The sequence below is a fragment of the Apteryx rowi genome, unplaced genomic scaffold (assembly GCF_003343035.1).
Source record: "Apteryx rowi isolate R43461 unplaced genomic scaffold, aptRow1 scaffold_612, whole genome shotgun sequence".
Taxonomy (NCBI): Eukaryota; Metazoa; Chordata; class Aves; order Apterygiformes; family Apterygidae; genus Apteryx; species Apteryx rowi.
Genome location: NW_020450886.1, coordinates 186,472 through 204,757, shown reverse-complemented (window position 1 = coordinate 204,757; position 18,286 = coordinate 186,472). Strand labels below are relative to the sequence as shown.

The following is an 18,286-nucleotide window of genomic DNA, read 5'->3' as shown; positions in this document are numbered from 1 at the left end:
CTACTGTATCACCTTGCCCTCAAAGTCAGGGTCTGCCCCGCTGAAGCCATCAGGGTTGGGCCGTGCTGATTGATGGATTCTGCTATCACAGCAAAGGGAGGGTGTTGGTGTATTTTGTGCCATATTCAGGATGACTGTCACAAAAACACTGCAGGTGAAAAAAAATAGACTCTCTTAGCAAGAGACTCCTACATCTGTTAAAATCTGTGAGGTGAGTAAGACTCCACACATCTCTGCAGTGTGAGGATTCATCCCCGCTTCAGAAGGGAGAGATTAAATGTTACCTGAGCAGGCTTGGCATTTCATATGCAAACTATTACATGACCCAAACCTCTTGCCTTTTTAAATAAACTTACCTCACTTGAGGCAACGGAGGGAAGAAAGTTTCAAGTTCTAAAACGAGCGTCTTTGACATAACCAAGTTCAATACAACCCTTGTAAAACAATTTCCAGCTGGAGGAGTTTTACATTTCCATTCAGATCTCTCACTGAACATGTTCTACCAGAGCTGATTTTAAAAAAAGGCCAATGCTTTTGTTCCCTCGTTTTGATAGAAAATTAAAAGAGGGAGACAAGACTTAAATACAAAATTACTGCAGCAATACTATACTTAAGAGTGCAATGAAAACAGCAGAAACATTCCAGCCCTGTCAAGATAGCTGGATTTAAGAACAACAAACAAGCCGAAGTAGGATGGAAGAGGCTGCTTTTGTCCCAGCCAGTGCAAGAGCCATCTGTTAAGAGATTCACTTGTGTTCTTGCAGCAACAATTCCACAGCTGTTCTCCACAAATTAAAAAGTACGTACAAATCTAAAGGAATAGCGTGTGTTTCAGAAGATGGTCAAAGAGAATCTTTTCGCTGTATTTCAAAAAAATGCAAGGAAGATGCCACTGACAAACTCCTCTCCCTTCTCAAGGGAAAACAGGAAAGCACATCACTAACTCAAAACACAACCAGCGGTCTTCTACATCTTATAATCCAAGCAATTTCGTTTAACACATTATATTGTGTAACAGCTCATTTGAGAGCCATATTAAGCTATTGATCCATGTCTGTTAAGAACACCTCCAAAACAATCCGTGAATACGTTCAGAGCTAAAGACTCTGAATATTATGTGCTACTTGCAAACAGAGGCCAAAGTAAGAGAGATGAAGCAGAAGGAGAATCTCCCACCCCTTTCGCCAGTTGAAGGGCTGCTTCCCTAGAGCTCTTCTTTTTAGTCACATAAAGTGAAAGCTCCTCTCCTGTTTCTGTTTATTTCAGCAACTATGGCAAGTCTCATGCAAATTGGCATCTAATCAAATCCCAAACTGTAGGAGGACAAAATGTTAGTTTTAACGTCCTGTGCCCAAGCCAACTAACATAAAGGCTGGAGACCCTATTCAAAMCACCTCCTATGGCATTTGAGATGCCCTTGGCTAAGGTTAACAGATGAGGAAGGGGTTGTATGCAGGCTGCTGGCTCCAGATGTCAGTCTTAGCCACTGCGATGACTTCTTTTCAGGAGCTAGGACATGACAGCTCTAGAGCGAGTACTCTGAATTGTTCAATGCTCCTCTGAACCTAAATGCACGTGGTCCCACGCCCTAACCATTCCTCCATAGCTGTAGCTCTTTTCTTCCTGTGCTGCTCCGTGCCGTTGCCACTCTCTTTCACCAGGAGCACTGCCACAAATCAGTGATGGCTGAACGTGTGCCCCACAGCCTTTAATCAGTACAGTCAGTGTAGCCTTTCAGTAAAGCACAGAGCTACGCAGCAAACCTGGACCATCAGCACACAACTCTGATTAGGCAAAGGTCACATGAAGATCCGAGCACTACTGTGGAACACAAAGACTCCAAATTGCAATTACTGTTATTCTTCCCTGTAGGGAAATCTACATATCATATTTTTTTTCAACCTGCAGGTACCAAAGTTATGACTGAAACTAATTAATTGTAGCCCTTTCAGGAACATTGCCTAATGTATCTTGGTAAGGCAGAGATAAATTACTTTCCATTTAAACCAGACTAATGTGGAAAAGCCTGGGAATGTTACAAAATAATAAAGAAATGTAAAAGCATGTAATAATAACTTTTTTTTTTTTTTAAACTAAACTGCTCTGCTTTTAAGAGACTGTCCTCTCAACTTTATGGACTCACAGAACATTACTAGATGTGTAGGCTGTGCAGCACCATAAACTGTAAAGATTAGGGCTACTGCTCCAGGCTAATAGTGTAATTTTCCACTGGATGGGTTACATTTACAATTCACCTATTGTATCTGGAATTCTAATTGTAGCCAAGTACATTTTTAGGCTGTTCAAGACACAATAAAGAACCAAATAGCTTAGAAAGGCAGCTTTAACTTTATAATTGGAAACATTTGCTATTTCAGTTGACTACCCCCCCACATGTTTATAAGTTCCCTATTATACCTTTCAGTGTGCTGTAAAAAATAAATGATGAGAGGCTGCAGAGTGATTCACAGATACAATAAGAAAAAGGGAAGAGAGAAACTGTGCAGGAGGAGTCTGGAAAAACCTGAGAGATGGGAGAGTATCTGGATGTTCAGAACCAAAGTGTTTTCTTGTAGGAAAAAGGATAGAACAGGAGCCTGCCCAGGCGAGTCTGCATTCGATTCCTAGGTGACTAAACACAGGGTGGCAATGGAAATCCGTCCTCTTTCCCTGCATAGGAAGTGGGAATAGGTTTTTATCAGTAGATTTTCGGGGTGCATAGAAATGCTGCGCATTTGTAGCCATCATGCCAAGGTAGCCTTGCAGAGCTACTATCTGCTGGAACACCTAGAGATGCTCCTCCAGCCACTCCACAGCCCCAGTGAATCCTAACTCTCCGGACCCTTTAGTGCTGCCGGCAGCAATCCAGTCTCTCCTCGGAGAAGTGACTGATAGCAGCCTGAAGCGCTCAGGGGGCAAGGCAGGCCATCCTGAAGAGCCACGCAGCCCCTCCAAGTTAAACGCTAACAAGTGAAAACAGATCTATTGCTAGTAAGGAATGACCAGTTCACCAACCTGRAGGATGGCCAAACCTGCTTTTCTTTGCAGTTATTTGTCTGGTGAGATCAAGAAAGAGATTAGTACAAAGTGTGTTTCATAAATTGTTTTTTTTAATATAGGCTCCTGTATAGCAGAGTTTGGCCTTCATGAAAGTCTGTGGTTTTCTGTCCAAATAACTACATATTGCATTGTAATGACTCTTGGTTATTGCCTTGGCTGCCCTGGAACTGGCAGTTCAAATGTGAAAGGTTTTTTATCATCTCATGGATTCTCAATCACTTGCTGCCTTGAGGAGTATTTTGAAAACCATGCTAGGGAAGACAGAGAAAATGGAAGCCTGAACTAAAAAGGGCCAAGAGGGTCAGTTGTGCCAAGATTAGTGAAAGGGGCATAAATAGGTGGTTGAATGGAAGGATTAGGTATGTTTAGCTTTACAGATTTTAAGACTTAACCTTTTGCTACTGCTGCCCCCAAACTGGATGTTACGGAGCAGTGCTGAGCAGCAAGCAGTTCAGATTGCTGTATTTTCTGCCATGTGTCAGTGTGGGGTTTTTTTTTTTGGTGGTTTACAAGGCCATGAATGCCATTCCAGAATATCCAAACAAGCACTCTTCTAAAGACCATCTCTCCCTCTTCCTCTGTTAGCACAGTTTGCACGTTACTACAAGCATCCTGAGCGACAGAGATAGCACATACCTAACCCCATCCTTAAGGCCCCATTCCACACCTATGAAAAGGAGGTCAGACATCTATTAAAAAAAAAGAAACCAAAGCTAAACATAAACACAAGATTGGACACTGCCTCTTCTAAGGACGCCTGCGTGGCTGCAAAATCCCCGTGCTGCATCGCTGCTAGCCGCGCTGACAACCGGCACGCTCCCCCCACCCACCCCACGCACGCACGGCTGCCAGCCAGCCGCACACCAGCAGCGCTGGGAGTACAACGCTGGATGACAGCGATACGCAGGCCATGCGAGTTCGGTGAGAGTAGAGCACGAGGACATGGTTTGGGAGGGGTTTCCTTCCCTTCCGCTGCTGCCGTTTGGATGTTCTGTGTAAGTGGACACATCCCTAATGGCTGGTTCTCCTGCTGTGTTATCTACAATTGACACACACATATTCCACGCTTAAAACACAATACAAGGCTGCAGACCACATTCTGCTCGCAGTCCACCATGGAAATCTGAAGAGAACCCTTCTCTTCTCTCATAATGGCATTGCTTGAGATTCACATTAGTGTAACAGAGTTTCTGCAGCCTCCACTGCCTTGTTAAGCACTCCGTTGTAACGAAACTGTGAGAGATGAGAGAATGCAACACCGAGGATGATGTTCGCTCTTTCAGTATATAGAAAGACGAACATCTCCATACAATCATCATTAAAATATGTTTACATTTAATATCTTCTGTACTATATTCCCATTAGGCTGACTAGCCAGGAGATCTGTTCAAACATGCAGAATACTGAAGAGAAGACAGGAGTCAGTAATCTTGACTATTATGCCTAAAAAGTGAGAAATCCCAAATCCTAAAACAGAAATATTTAGACTGATTACAGAGAAGACAGGAAACATGCGATTCTGCAACCTGAGAAAATATTAGCTCTAGCCAAAAGAAGCAACCTAAGAATTACGTAATTTGTAAATTCTAGGATGCTGATGCTTGGTAATTTTTAACAAGAGATTAAAATTGAAATTATTCCAGGTTTAAACATAAATAAGAGGATCAGAGAAGCTACCAAACATATTGTTGCCTGTCCCATTAAAGAGGCTGCAGAGGATGTGCAGGCTGGAGAAGAAGGAGAGATGTCCGAGACCTCTGCACGGAAAGATGCCATTAGCTCTCCCTAGCTAAGTGCAATGTCCACTGCACTGCTCTGATATGAGGCATTCCAGATCACATTTTGCCATCTACAGGGGCTTCCAGAAAATGAGAGGAACTTCACTGGTTATAAGGTACCCTCTTGTTTTGACATGACTAGCAACATGATGAAAACTATGTCCAATATGCCTTGCTGTGTGCGGATCTGCTTTAATACAGCTCTAACCACAGCAGGCACCAGTAGTGTAAGCAGAGACACGAGATCCATCTACAGAAGGCGGGAGTGTAGATGTCGCCTTCAGGGCAGATACACAACACACACACTCAGGACAGCAGCTGGCTGGCCATCCATTACCTGTGACACAYGTATCAGACTAACTAGCTTCCCCAGTAACAGTCTGCAGAGAAAAGGCGCACCGCTCACCAGCACAAGGAAATTGAGGATATTCTGAGTTATTCAGGTTCTCCCTGAGCTTATCTCTGAGTCCAAGAGATAAAAAAAGAAAACTTAAAAAAACCCCAACAAACAACAATGTAAAATGGCTGCAGATAACACGGTTTTGCTAGCAGACTCCAGCCAACGGGGAGGAAGAGATAACTCTAAGCCATTTGAGAGTCAAAGTCATGCCATGGAGTTTGAGAGTCAAAGTCATGAGCCCGTGGAAAGTGTTTCAGGGTTATAATATCCTGGCCATAATGGCAGGCAAAAGACTCCCAGCTATCTCAACCGCAACAGTTTAGAGATGCTTACAGAGGAAAAAAACCCAGAGTGAATTTTCTTTCGAGCCTACAATACCTTTAATAGGATTCTCAGGCCTAAGGTAGAGAACAAGAAGTGCAGGGAAGAGAAAATGGAAATGCTAGGGACTAATTTTAGAATCAACCACATGCTGTTTGCATGCAGCTGGTGAGTGACCTTTGCATTATTCTCAGCTAGCAGGAAATTCCAATCTACATTAATAAGCAGAATATTGTTCACTCTTCCAACTGAGCCTGCTTTAAAGGTTTTCCTGCACTCACAGTSCACAGTCATTTTATATTCACTTTTTCCCTTTGTTTCTGCTCATTTCAGTGCATCTGAACCAGTGCAGTGTGCGCAACAGCAACAACTGTCACGTGGCTGCTCCCTCAAAGCAACACCCTATTTCAGAGTTTTATAAGGGAATGGAGAAAGAGGGGTTCTTCACCCTTCATACCTACGCCACCATAGGCATTTCCATGTGGCCATTGCTACAAGACAGTTACTTTCCATCAGAGATTCACCCCAAATTTGCTGAGATAGTTTTAACAGTGGGAGATTTCATGGATAATTAGATGAAGACAAACGGGGTCCCATTTATTGCAGACGCACAGTTCTCACAAAACTCAATAATGCCTGTACACAGACGTGACTGGATTTCCAGATTTTTGACTGAAGCCTGCCAAAATGCGAATTCAAGCTTCTGACTGTTTTCAACCGCAACCGATCATTTAAAAAGGAAGCTGCAGTGCAGTTACAAATCATTGTCTTCAAAATATAATTGGACAGAGGCTCTATATTATTCTTAGAGAAATGTTCCCCTCGTCTTCTTTAGTATTGCAGAAAGCATGCCCATGCGAGGTATTAAAGAATTCTCCTCTTGAGTAGGAGAGCCCTATCCCAACCAACTGAAAGCGAAGGCAACGATCCTACCCACACAGCACCTTTGCTCCCACTGTGCCCCACATGCTCAAGGGGTACCGCTGCTAAGAGGTGGCTGCATTTCTGCTGCAGCTGTAAGAAGCTTTGTTAGTTTCAGCAGTTTCTCCAAACTATCTAACCAAGGTTTAATGAGTATTTAACTGCAGTAGAACTGGAATTTAGCCCAGCATCCAGTAACTCAAGGGGATTTTTAGCAGCTAGTGAGGAACATTGGTTTGGACCCTCAAGCTGCCAGCATTTTGGTTCCACACACAATCTCTCGTCACCTCCATCTCACTGGAGAATGGTGAGCTTCATCTTTCATGACCTGACCATCCCTCTTCCAAACACAGCCTGGTGGCTATAAATGCCCAGCTGCACCTCTCTGGACTGCTGCACCTCTGCTAACTGCTTTTTCACAGCATGCCTTACTCTCCAGGATCATGAGTGTGCATCCCTCCCCTCCCTCATTTCCTGGCTGAGAAGAGAGGGTTTTCTGTTGCCCACATTGTCTGCATTCATCTCTAAGGTAAGAGCAAACTGAGACTGGCAGGCGAGTGCTTGCTCTGTTGCTCTGAAGTAGAGAGTTGCCCTGCAGAGACTACATGTGAAAATTTCTGCTGCAGTGTTAAGCCCTAGTTCACGCTAGGTCTAAGGCATTCAAATCCCAAATCCCTTTTCTAGTGAGGAAACATTTAGCTAGCTAGGGAAAACTGCCAATTAAATGCTTCCCTACAGGTCACAACCATAACTAGGAATTCTTAATTAACAAGTCAAAACTCATTTACAAAAGGCTTATTAACATTTTTAGGACTAGTATATTCAGTTTGCCAATCAAAATAGCTTGAAACGCTGCACTGGAGAATGACCAGATTAGAAGAACTCCAGCAGATTTACCTCCCTTGCATTTGACTTCTTTTCCTCATCATGTAATGATGCTCTTACTCTAACAAGTTTCAGACGGAAACATCTAACTTGCTGAAGGTGAATGCATTATATATATTTTAATAACTAAAGAGTGCATAAAACTGTAGTCTATCATTGTGTTTGGATACTGTGTCAAGGTGCTTACTGCCCAAGACAATGATTTGAAGGTTTTGACCCATTTAAGGGTCTGTGGCTCCAACTGATTATCAAACTGCAAGGGCAATTAGATTAAAAATTGACTCGTCCATTTGCCAATTTCTTTCATAAGATTGACCCTAGTGCCTCAATGTTGTAAGGCACTGATGAAAGATGACAGAGCTTTTCGCCTAGATGCCCTGGTTTAAATTGTAGATTTTATTAGTAGTCACTTATACAGGCTGGTGTAAAAAGAAACAGCAGTTCAGGATTCAGCTCTTAACAGACACGACYATGCTGGCTGGAAAAGCTAACATGCCATTTGAAAGCAGTGAAGCCCTGAGCCCTCTGCTTTTGCGTGTAAGGCAACGCAATGCTGTTTAAGCCGGTAGATGGACAGTCTCTCTGCAGCTGCTTGTGTTCTACCCAACAGTAGCACAGTGAAAACAGACATTGTGGGAACTTCTTCCATTAGGTTTGGGAACAGGATAGTGAGCAGTAAAACTTAACAGAATTAGCTCCATTTTACTCCGCTGCTTTTGGAACAGCGTGATAGCAGCTATCAGGTGCTGAAAAAGACAAGACCTAAAAGATACGGAGGAAACAGAAAAAGTCTCTTGTTCATCACCCCAACAACTTGGCTTCAAAGAGATAACACTCCTCCTTTCCAGCAATAAAAACAAACTGAAAGATCCAATTCAGATACCTTCTTGTTCTTCAGGCACTGACTAAATGGGACTCCAGCGTGCTGGAGAACAGGACCATTTTAGCAGGAATCTTGGCAACTTTTAATTCCAGCAGAAGCCGCGGCAGACAATGCATTGTCTGTCCCCCAACTTTTTGTCTGACCTCTGGGGTATCGGAGTATGTTTGTTGAGCCCTATATGGCATCCAGAGCAACTATAGTACTCTACCTACTCCAGCAGTCAGTTTGTGAGTTGTCCCAAGCTTGCTTCTTTTCTTGAAGGTCAGACAGGTGTACAGTCTTGGAGTATGGGGAAACAGAGGTTTCTAGGAGAAAGAACCAGTTCTGTTCTCAAGCATCACCTCCCCTCTCCTCTCCTTCTCCCACCATCCTCAGCCAGCTCAGATGATGCTGCTGCCCCACAGCACACAGCTGCCTGCAAGAGGAATGGCAGGAGGACGAGGGTTTACAGATACATCTTCCATTCCATAGCGCCACCTGAACAGCATCAGATGAGCCTGCACAGCACCACAGTGTTACAGAGAACAGAACTGAAATCTAAAATAATGGGTAAAAAGCCACACAGCCCAAACCCCTACCTTCCCCATTTGAATGAAAGAAGCAATTAGCAAAACTACCCTTAAAGCTGAAACCTGATGGCAGAGGCAGGAGAAGGCTGAGAAACTCTGGGCTGTGCAGAGACAACAGTTTGTCTCCACAGGGATAAACACAGTGCAGTGAACTGCCTTCCCTTCACAAGCGGCTGAGCAAGCCCCGCTCAGCCTGCCAGAGCTCGATCTGTCAGGCTGCTGTAGAAGCAGCGTGTGCGCGACGCAGCGACTCTTTGGTTGTGGCATTATCACCTCTGCTGGCCGCCGACCCCCCCTGCTTTGGCTACTGCTTTTACAGCTGCTTTGTAGGTTGGAAACATTTCGGGCTTCCTTGTCATCCACCATCTGAAAGTGTGTTTGCACAAAGTTCCCAGGGCGTGAAACGCACCGAGACTGTTACACAACACTGCCGTGCAGAAGCAGATGGTTTGCTCCGAATTTGGCTGCTGGCTGATAGTTGCACCCTTCCTTGCCTACTCCTCGTGCGGGGCCTGAGCAGGGACAGCGCTCTCAAGATCCAGGTACCAAGGCTCTACTTTCCCACGGGACATACACGCATAGCAAAGGAGGTGACAGATGACTTTGTGCAAGGGCATTTTATAATTGTTACACTTGGCCCCAGAACGTCACAGCTGCAAACAGGAATGAATTTTTACTTTGACTTTGATTTTGAAAGGAGCCTGTATGAGCAAGAGATTGAACTCTGCACAGCAGGACTTGAGTTGCTGTACTCTTATCCAGAGACAGTAATTACGTGGTGGACAGCTAAATCATTTAAAGGATCTGAAACAATAGTGCAGGTTTTTCCAATATGTTTTTTCTCCCAAACAACAGTTTCCATTCAATCTAAATCTGTGTGGGAGAGGGAAATGCCAGCACCATTGTAACTGAGGCTTTCACAGAGCAATTTAATCTGTTGCTTAGATTTTTTTTTTCTTCATCTTCAGCCACAAAGAAATCAAAATTTATCATTTAAAGCAAGAAAAAAAAAGTATACAGAGGAACATTGGGCTTCTGGGGACAATAGAAGATGCATCAAAGAACCAGGAACACAACTACTGAAACACAGGGTGGAAGGAGTAAGCCTACAGTCTCAAAACAAGATGAAAGTTAAGTGATGTTCAGATCAGCCTTCCTGAAGACACTGAGCTGTCTCATCCAGTTCAGGCTCCAAGCGTCATTACAACACGGTCAAAGTTTGCCCTTCGTTACAGTGCTTTCTTTGTCCATTACAGGTTGTCACTCTGGTGACTCATGGATTACCCTGGTCTGTAGCCAGAYGTTTCTCTAAAATCAACCCTTCTGATTTTCTTATAAAAAAGTAACAGGCTGTTACCTAAGCAGCAGAAAAACTGAATCTTGGTTCCTCAAAGATACATATTTTGTCCTCTAAACTGCCTCTGCCAGCACAATAATGTCAGCTCTCCCCAATATCCTTCCTAGATCATCACTGTCAGGAAGCAAAAATCAGTGCCTTGGACAGGCTAGGGGCAGGAGCGCGTTCGCCCAGTCCGCGGGCAGCAGCTGAGCACAGAGGCTGCCTGAGCCGTCTGTCCTTCGCACAGCAGGGCACTCATTTGGGTCTCTCTCCTCCACCCTAACACTGCTTTTCAGTGAACCCGAAATACGAGATCCTAATTATCTTTGGAAAAGAGGTTTTAAAATCGGCTGATGTCAGCCAACCAAAAACATATGCTGGGGAAAATGGATGGACAGCCCCATCATATGAGCCTTCTGTCCTTCCAAAAGGAAACTAGCATTATGGATGTAGGATCTGCACTGTAAGAATTATCTTGTAACACATCTCTGTATTTCCATGCACTGCTGAAATAGGCCTTAACCTACATTTTAAACAAGATGAAACGCGTAACAGCATTTATCTCTAGAGAGCTGAACAATATTTAAAGAGTGAAAATAACTGGGCTTTTCACACACCCCTCAAAAACTGGAAGAAATTAGGGAGAGGTTCCCCTTGGTCAGCCTTCCTGTTTTCCATCATGCAGATGCAGTGCTCATATAAAGATATAGCCTCTTTGTTAGAAGCATTTTTCCACACCCCAAGCTGYAGAAATTAGTTTCTCATCTCTAATTAGATTCATTAGACACAGATGTGCTTCTTCCAAACCCGCTCAAGCATTTACAAGGGTCAGTCACCACRGCATTTCAGTCCTGCATAGAAATTWAAGTGTGGCTCCACATTTGAAAACCAGTTCTAAAAATATCATYACAGAATTCAAAGCTAGTGAATCTCAGTGGCCCCAGATCAAACACGCTCCACTTAAGTTCTCTAGGAATATTTTCCTGGTGAACAGTGTGCAATGTAACCCTGTGGCAGGATCCTTTCCCTCACCTATAAATAAAGCACTGAATGCTTTTAAAGACTCACAACCTTACCTTGCTGAATGGAAGATCATTATTRTGAGAGAAGGCATGATTTGGCCTGTACAGTTTCCATTACAAATGATGCTGCATGAAGCAGAAAGCCTCGTGTGACCATCTAGTCCTAGACTGAGCTGATCTTACAAACAGCATCTTCCCACCAAGACAGGTGAGGGGTAACTGGAGAGACTGGAGGTCTCTAGTGCAACCTCCTCCTCAAAGCAGGACTTTCACCAGCCCTAGATCAGGTTGGCTGCAGCTTTGTCCAGCTAAGTCTTGAAAACCTCCAAGGGTGGGGAACCTCCACTTCTTTAGGGACCTGTTCCAGGGCAGCACCAGACTCCTGGAGAAGTTTTCCCCTAATGCTTCAACTTGTGGCCATTGCCCCTTGTTACACTGTCTGCCACCAACAAGAAGTTTAGCTCCATTACCTTTGTGACTCCCCTTCAAGTACCTGTAGGCTGTGATTAGGTCCTTCCCTTCTCCTCCAGAATAAAGTAGTCCAGCTCTCTCAGTCATTTCCCATAGGTCAGATGCCCCATCAATCTTGGTTGCATCTGCTGTGAGACCAGGTCCTCTTCAGAAAAACTGCTATTCAGACAGTCAGTTACTCAGCACCAATGCATTTAGTTGCATTCCCAGGTGCAGGATTTGACCATTCTTGTTGAATTTCATTAGGTTTCTGTTGGTATACTCCTCAAGTTGATCTATGTCCCTCTGGATTGAAGCTTTGCCACCAGTTGTGTCAGCCACTCTCCTAAATTTACTATCACCTGCAAATTTGTTGAGTCACTAAGGGACAGAGAGGGGTGGGACGCTTCTGAGCACAACACGCCTGCCCTCCACACAAGTGTCTCTCAACACATGTAGTAGAACAAGAAAGAGTAACTGGGCACTGGCAGAGGCAGAGTTTTAGGGAAGAGGGAGAGGGGAAAAAGAGAAAGGGAAGTAGGACAAGCTACACTACAACCCCTTCCCCCCAGTTCCACATAGTATGCTATATTGTGTTTATGATGATGCTAGTGGAAGGTTTTTCAGCCCCGTGCTCCCTAGAAAAAACAGCCTATCCTCCCTAAATGGCACTAAACCAGGACTGACTGATACTGTAGCATCCTATGCCTTGAGATTAGAACACGGGCTCTTGAATGAAGACTGACTGTGCAGCACAATGACTGTTAGTCCATGAGTAGCTATTTCTAGAAGGGAAGTTTGTTTTCCTTTTTGCAGCGATTTCCTGAACAGGCTTTTTTTTTTTTTTTTTTTTTTTTAAATGGTTACAGAACATGCAACTTTATGAGAACAGGTGAATCTCTAGCATGAGAGCAGCAAGTAGTGCGAACAAACATTAACCAAAACAATGGAGACTAAGTCAACAGAACATGTTGAATCATGAGGCTCTATAAAGTTTTACAGAACGTTAGAGTGGAGACATAGCTGTGCTGTACTGATCACAAGTGCGTGAAGGCACCAGGTTTCAGCAGGTTAGCGTGACCTGGTACACAGAATGGACAAGGCAAAAGCCATCTTTGCTCCTGCTAGTACATCCTCTCCAATGCTAATTGTTTTCATTGCCTTAAAGTGCAACGTAAAGAGAAATCAATTCATCCTGCTAAGTGATTTAAATCTTTTTTAACATCAGTGACTTAAAAAAAATAAAAAAATCAGTAAGCATGGCACATTGATTTAAGGCAATGACTTATTTTGCATTTATGTATTAGTTACTATTCTGATGACTGGCCTCTCCTCATTTTTCAGACAAATTTAACTTTCAGTATGGAACTAAATCTAGTCTTACAGAGTCGCTATTTTTGCTACAAACAGGCTGCATACAGAAGCAATCATCTGCCTTTGTTTATCCAGTCCCTGGTGTCATGACTTTTTTTTTTTAAACTCAATTTCTACTCTGCTGCTGAAACTTTGTTTCAATAGAAATTGGAGCTTAAGTGTGCAAACCCAGCTTTTTAAAAGTAGTGAAGGCCGTCTTAAAAACACTGCACATTTGAGGTTATAAATGCATATTTTGAATCAGTATGTCCTACAAGATTTCAGAAAGAACAGGTCTCTGCCTCAGACCTCCTTCACAGCTTGAGGAAAAGCAAGTTTTCTTCCCTTTTTCCCCTCCAACTCCCAACTGATTTCTCAGATGCGAAATTATTATTCAACTAGTTCTGTTTAATAACCTGAAAGTCTTCTGTGTGCCCCTGAAGAGACTATTACCAAAAAAGCTGGGGGGGGGGGGTTATACGTCAAACCTTGGCTCCCAGCGTTCAGATATTGACTTTTCCAGTTTGCTGGTTTGACCGTGAAGTGTTCATACCATGTATTCTTCTGAATGTCTTATTTACACAGGAGCAAGTTTAGCTTTCACACAGATTCATTCTGAAATATATATTGGCCTCAAATCTTTAAAATAACCTAATAACAGGGAAATGCCAGGGATGTTCCAAATGGTTATCTTTCACCATCTGAATGACATCACTGGGTTGATATTGCAACGATGAGCAAGAATCTCATAATTGAGATTTCTCCAAGAAAGCAGTCTTTCTGCACGTCTTAGTCATTTTCCTTCCACTACACCCTGAAGCATCTCCCCCTTTCTCTTCTTACCTTTTTACTACCATCGTTACGTTCCCCGACATTTAATCTCCTGACAAGGATATTTAACAGCTGCTCTGAACTCGATAGCACTTGCAGGCTGTGGCAGGCAGAACAGCAGCTAAAGGCTAAGAAATGAAGAACAGAGCATGTAGTAACCTCTGCACTCCCTGCTTTTGGAGTAATGGTCCGAGATACTTTTTAAATTTGGATATAAGAATCTCTCTGCTTGTCTCTTTCACACAAGACCTCTGTAAGCACTCTGTAAGGGAAAAGGGAAAGTTTAAGAGCAGCACAGAACAGGTTCATAACTGAACAGACGCCTCTGAAGCCTTGCCATTCGTCTCCAGGGTGCAGAAATGTATCTTGTTCAGATTGGTCTAGGACAAGCATGCATACCTAACCAGAATGCTGCTCTCCTCCAGCAGCAGGAAGCAGTACTGTTTATTCATAGAGGTGATCGAAAACGATGTGTAGGCTTGAGTATTTGTAGGGAAAAGAACAACCCTCTCCGCTTTTGAGCTCTGTTCTGCTGCCAGGCAGGTGTCGAGAAGTGCACTGCAAAACAAGCAGGTGTCTGCAGCAATTGTCTCAAACCCAAAGCTCTCAATGCTTTGAGTGATTAACCGAGTGCCGGACCCCGCTATGAATGCATTGACAAGAATTTCTCAAAGTGCCATTTAAACTAAGGTGGCCAAAAAAAAGCTGGACACTGCTTAACTAAAGCAAATAATTTTTAATGTTGCTATTACTTTTGCTCTCTGTTGCACTGATTCCTATACCTGCATTGTGAAGGGGTTTGGCCTTGCTGTGCAACCCACTTTCCTGGGGCAGGGAGGAAAGAAGGGTCCAGCAGAAGGCAGAGGGGTCTTCCGCTGCGGACTCTGAAGAGGGAGGTAATTTAGCTGGTATCATCTGGAAAAGAGGCTAGTGCTGAGAGTACCACTAAGATCACAGGACCCCAACATAGAGTACACCCCTTATGCATACACCCAAGTGTTATATCTAATATTCCCTGGAGAAGCTCCCCCCCATCCCACCAGGTTTCAGTGGCATGTTTGTGTCTGCCAACATTTCAGAGAATCCCTGACTTCAGAGAAGACTGACTTCCAAGGGCAGCTCCTCCTAAACACCACTGGCCTCTGGCAGTTCATTAACACCACCACCACAGCCTAATTGCTGCTTCCTTGGCAGAAATCCCATCCCACTCAGACAGCTCTGTATTGACAGGGGTGCTGACAAGCCCATCGCTCCCTCTTTTGTGAGCGGAGGGCTGACAAGTGGGTTTTTTGAAGTTCTCCAGGGGCTCTTTTCCTCTGCTGCACTGCAACTTGTCCTGGATGTGACAGCCTCTGTCTTGTCTCAGGTGTTCCCATAACCTGGTGTGCTGGTGCCTGCTGCCACCCTTCAGGTGACTGAGTTGCAGCCCATCACACAGAAAGGCCCTTACAAACCTCTGCTGGGAGCTTGTGAGACCTCTTTCCTCAATTTTTTAATTTGCAGTCTCTTTGTACGTGCACATGAAGCTCAGTGGCTTTTCTATAAAGGACAGAACTGTGCAATTGCACACAAGCATACTCAGCTGTGACCCACTATTTAAAGTCAGATCTGACCCTGCGGTAATCTGAAGTGGGACAGTAGTGGGAGGGTTGGCAGCAAGGGAGACGGTTTAAGAAAATAAGAAAAGGCATGTTAAGTGATGTCTTTGAAAGCAGACTAGCTAATTTGCAAAATGGTGTCATGTGAAATACAGACATCTTAATCAAGAAAGTCACAGCCAAAACAGCTCCCCCTCTGAGCACAACTGTGTGGATATTTGCAAATACAAAGCCTGTCTCAAGAGGCCTGCTTAGGGCCCTGAGGGCCTTCAAGTCACCAGGAACATCACATGTTGAGTCCTTTGGGGCTACTTGCCCTCAAGAGACAACATCTTGCACAGCAGCTCAAAGTCAGAGCTCGAGCCATAGCAATGCTACAATCAACCTGTACTGACTTTTTACATCAATTTTTTTTCCCACGCACCGCACTGACCCAGCAATAGTCTATTAGGAATTTCCGCTTTAACACACACATTTACTGTTTTTGATATTGTTGTCACAAATATGACTCTCCGTAAACAAATACACATAAAAAAAGGAGCCCTGTGTAATTGCTCCTTTAAACATAGCCCTCCAAAAGCATCTGGAGACTGGCTTCTTCATGCAAGTCTCCATATTTCCCACCCACTTACTTTACAGGCTCAGCCCAGGCCTACAGATAACTGAAAACTGTCATCAGACAGCTTTCACGGGGGCAGTTTAGAGGTTTTCCACTGGTTTCCAGTTGCCTTTGGTGCCTAGTGCACCATGACAGCATTGGAGTCACCTCACCAGACATCAGAAACCCCTGACTACAGGGTCCCCTTYACTCTCAGCACCAGGCAGCAAGCTGCTCGGAAAGCCAGGCTGCCTACCCGAGCATGGGGAGACAGCCCACGCTCCCCCAACTGTTTGTGTGGCATCTGCAGGCTTCCGAGTCACATCAACATCTTTGAGACTTTCTGCTCCATTCATTATTTGGGGCACAAGTGACCACTACATAGGTTGTGGTACCTCTGTTCTGTAAGCCTCTGGGCTCATCGCCCAAAGTACTGCAGGAAGCATCCAACAGTGGGGACACCTGACTGCTCATCAGYTGCTTCTACATCAAGAGACATCTGTCTTAAAAATAAATGTCAAAACACTGGGAATTGGCAACATGAAAATTGTTACTTGTATGATTCCCTGTACAATAAGTCTCACTATTTAACTTACCTTTAATTTCTTGCCCTTTGTACGAGTGGCCCCATTTTCTATCACTCTTAGATTTTTCTTTTTCTTTGTGTTTTTGAAGCTACAAGATCACACACACACACACAAAAACAGCAGAGCTATTTAAAAAAAAGTTTGCTCAGTAAAATTCAATCAAGCAAGAGCAGAACAAGACATCACAGGCCAATCCATACAACTCACTCTGTTCTTAAACACTTTCCCAATAGCAGCAGGATGCAAAAGTCCTTCTACCAGAAGATTTTCCAGCTTCCAGACAACTTTATAGGAGGGAAGATGGCACTGTTGAGAATAGGGGGGGCCAGTCCCCTGTTACATGGCAAGAGCTCTAGAGACTGCCCTCAGTACTTATTGCCCTGCACAAGCACAAAAGATATAAAACTCTAAGATATTCTATAGAACTCAGAAATTGCTTGAAAATTTAGTTACAGTTCAGTTCAACAAATGACTGCAAGAGAAACCAAGTTTTCTTCTTCATTTTTTAGGCAAGGACACCTATGCTCAGCTTTCCACTCTGCCTCCCCTGCAATGTTACCTACAAAACACATCCTTTAGGAACCATAAAACTCATTCCAATAAGTACACAACAAACTATTCGAACTCTTCCCTCCTGACTCACTCTTAGCAGATAACCTGGTTAGAAGTGGCTTGAATATGGTGGTAAGTGAAGGACATACAACCAAGAAGCAATACAACCCATGCATGACCAGCACCTTGCATAGGTTGGAGGCACATCTCTTCTATGTAGCAAGATAATAATAATAAATAAAATATCAGTGCTCTGCGGGGATTGGCTACCTTTGGAGTTACTACAGTGCAGCAGAAAGACAACTCCACTTGCTTTAAGCAAGTTGCCTAAGGTATATGTTACCACACAATCAGAAAAAGCACGAAGCTCACTGCAGGCTAATTTACCTGCTTCTGGGACAGACCTTGCAGGCCCATTGGGCTCCATGCTGGCATGCCTAGATGCAGATGCTTCGTTTAAAGTTAATTCGGATATCCGAACACTACATTGCAGTTGCTGCTGGAGCTGCGGCACAGATGCACGCTCGGATGTTCTTGGGAGGGGACAGCAGTACCAGAGACCCATCCATTTTCCTGGTTAGAACAGCCATCACTGTAACAAAGCCAAAGACAGGCTATATAATATCCTATCCCATACTGGACATTAGTAGGTGTCTTTCATGGAAGAGACCTAAGAGACCCATTAGAAAATAATGACAACTTGCTCATAATAAAAGAGAGATAGTTACATCCCATGTCAATTAGTCAAATTACTGAGGAGTGAGCAATAGAAACTGTTACAGAAATATTTTTGTTTCTGGTACAGGCAAGTTCATATACTTCCAGCCTACATACAGACAAAACTGTTTCCCAACTGTAGGTCCTATATTAAGCCAGCTTGTAACACCCTGTCTGCTGGAGCAAGAAGAGTGGTGGCTGTTCAGAGAGAACAGGGGATGTGGGCATCACACCGATATCCAGGAGGGCTGTCTCTAGCCCAAGATGGCTGCTGGCTACCATCTCATTTCAATGAGAACTACCAGAGGATATAAAGACAAAAATCAAAGCTGCAAGATCACATCTGTGAAACGCAAGCATCTCCCACTCAGGAGCCATAAGGTTCCCGACACTGTTTATTTAAATTACATTGCCAGGATAGG

At 43.9% G+C, this 18,286-nt stretch overlaps 1 protein-coding gene across 5 annotated transcripts in view; it reads right to left on the bottom strand.

The window, feature by feature from the left end:
- Positions 1-17,730, bottom strand: part of FAM219A (family with sequence similarity 219 member A) — an 85,824-nt gene extending 68,094 nt beyond the window's left edge. For 2 of the 5 annotated variants that reach the window (XR_003256336.1, XM_026083731.1), the window contains exon 1: positions 17,535-17,730. Coding sequence is in view for 3 of the 5 variants with exons in the window: in XM_026083731.1 (XP_025939516.1) it covers positions 17,535-17,582 (48 nt within the window). In the remaining 2 variants the exon portion in view is untranslated. The remainder of the gene's footprint in view (positions 1-17,534) is intronic. The other 3 variants (XR_003256335.1, XM_026083730.1, XM_026083729.1) reach the window with 2 other exon arrangements.
- Positions 17,731-18,286: the final 556 nt, after the last annotated feature.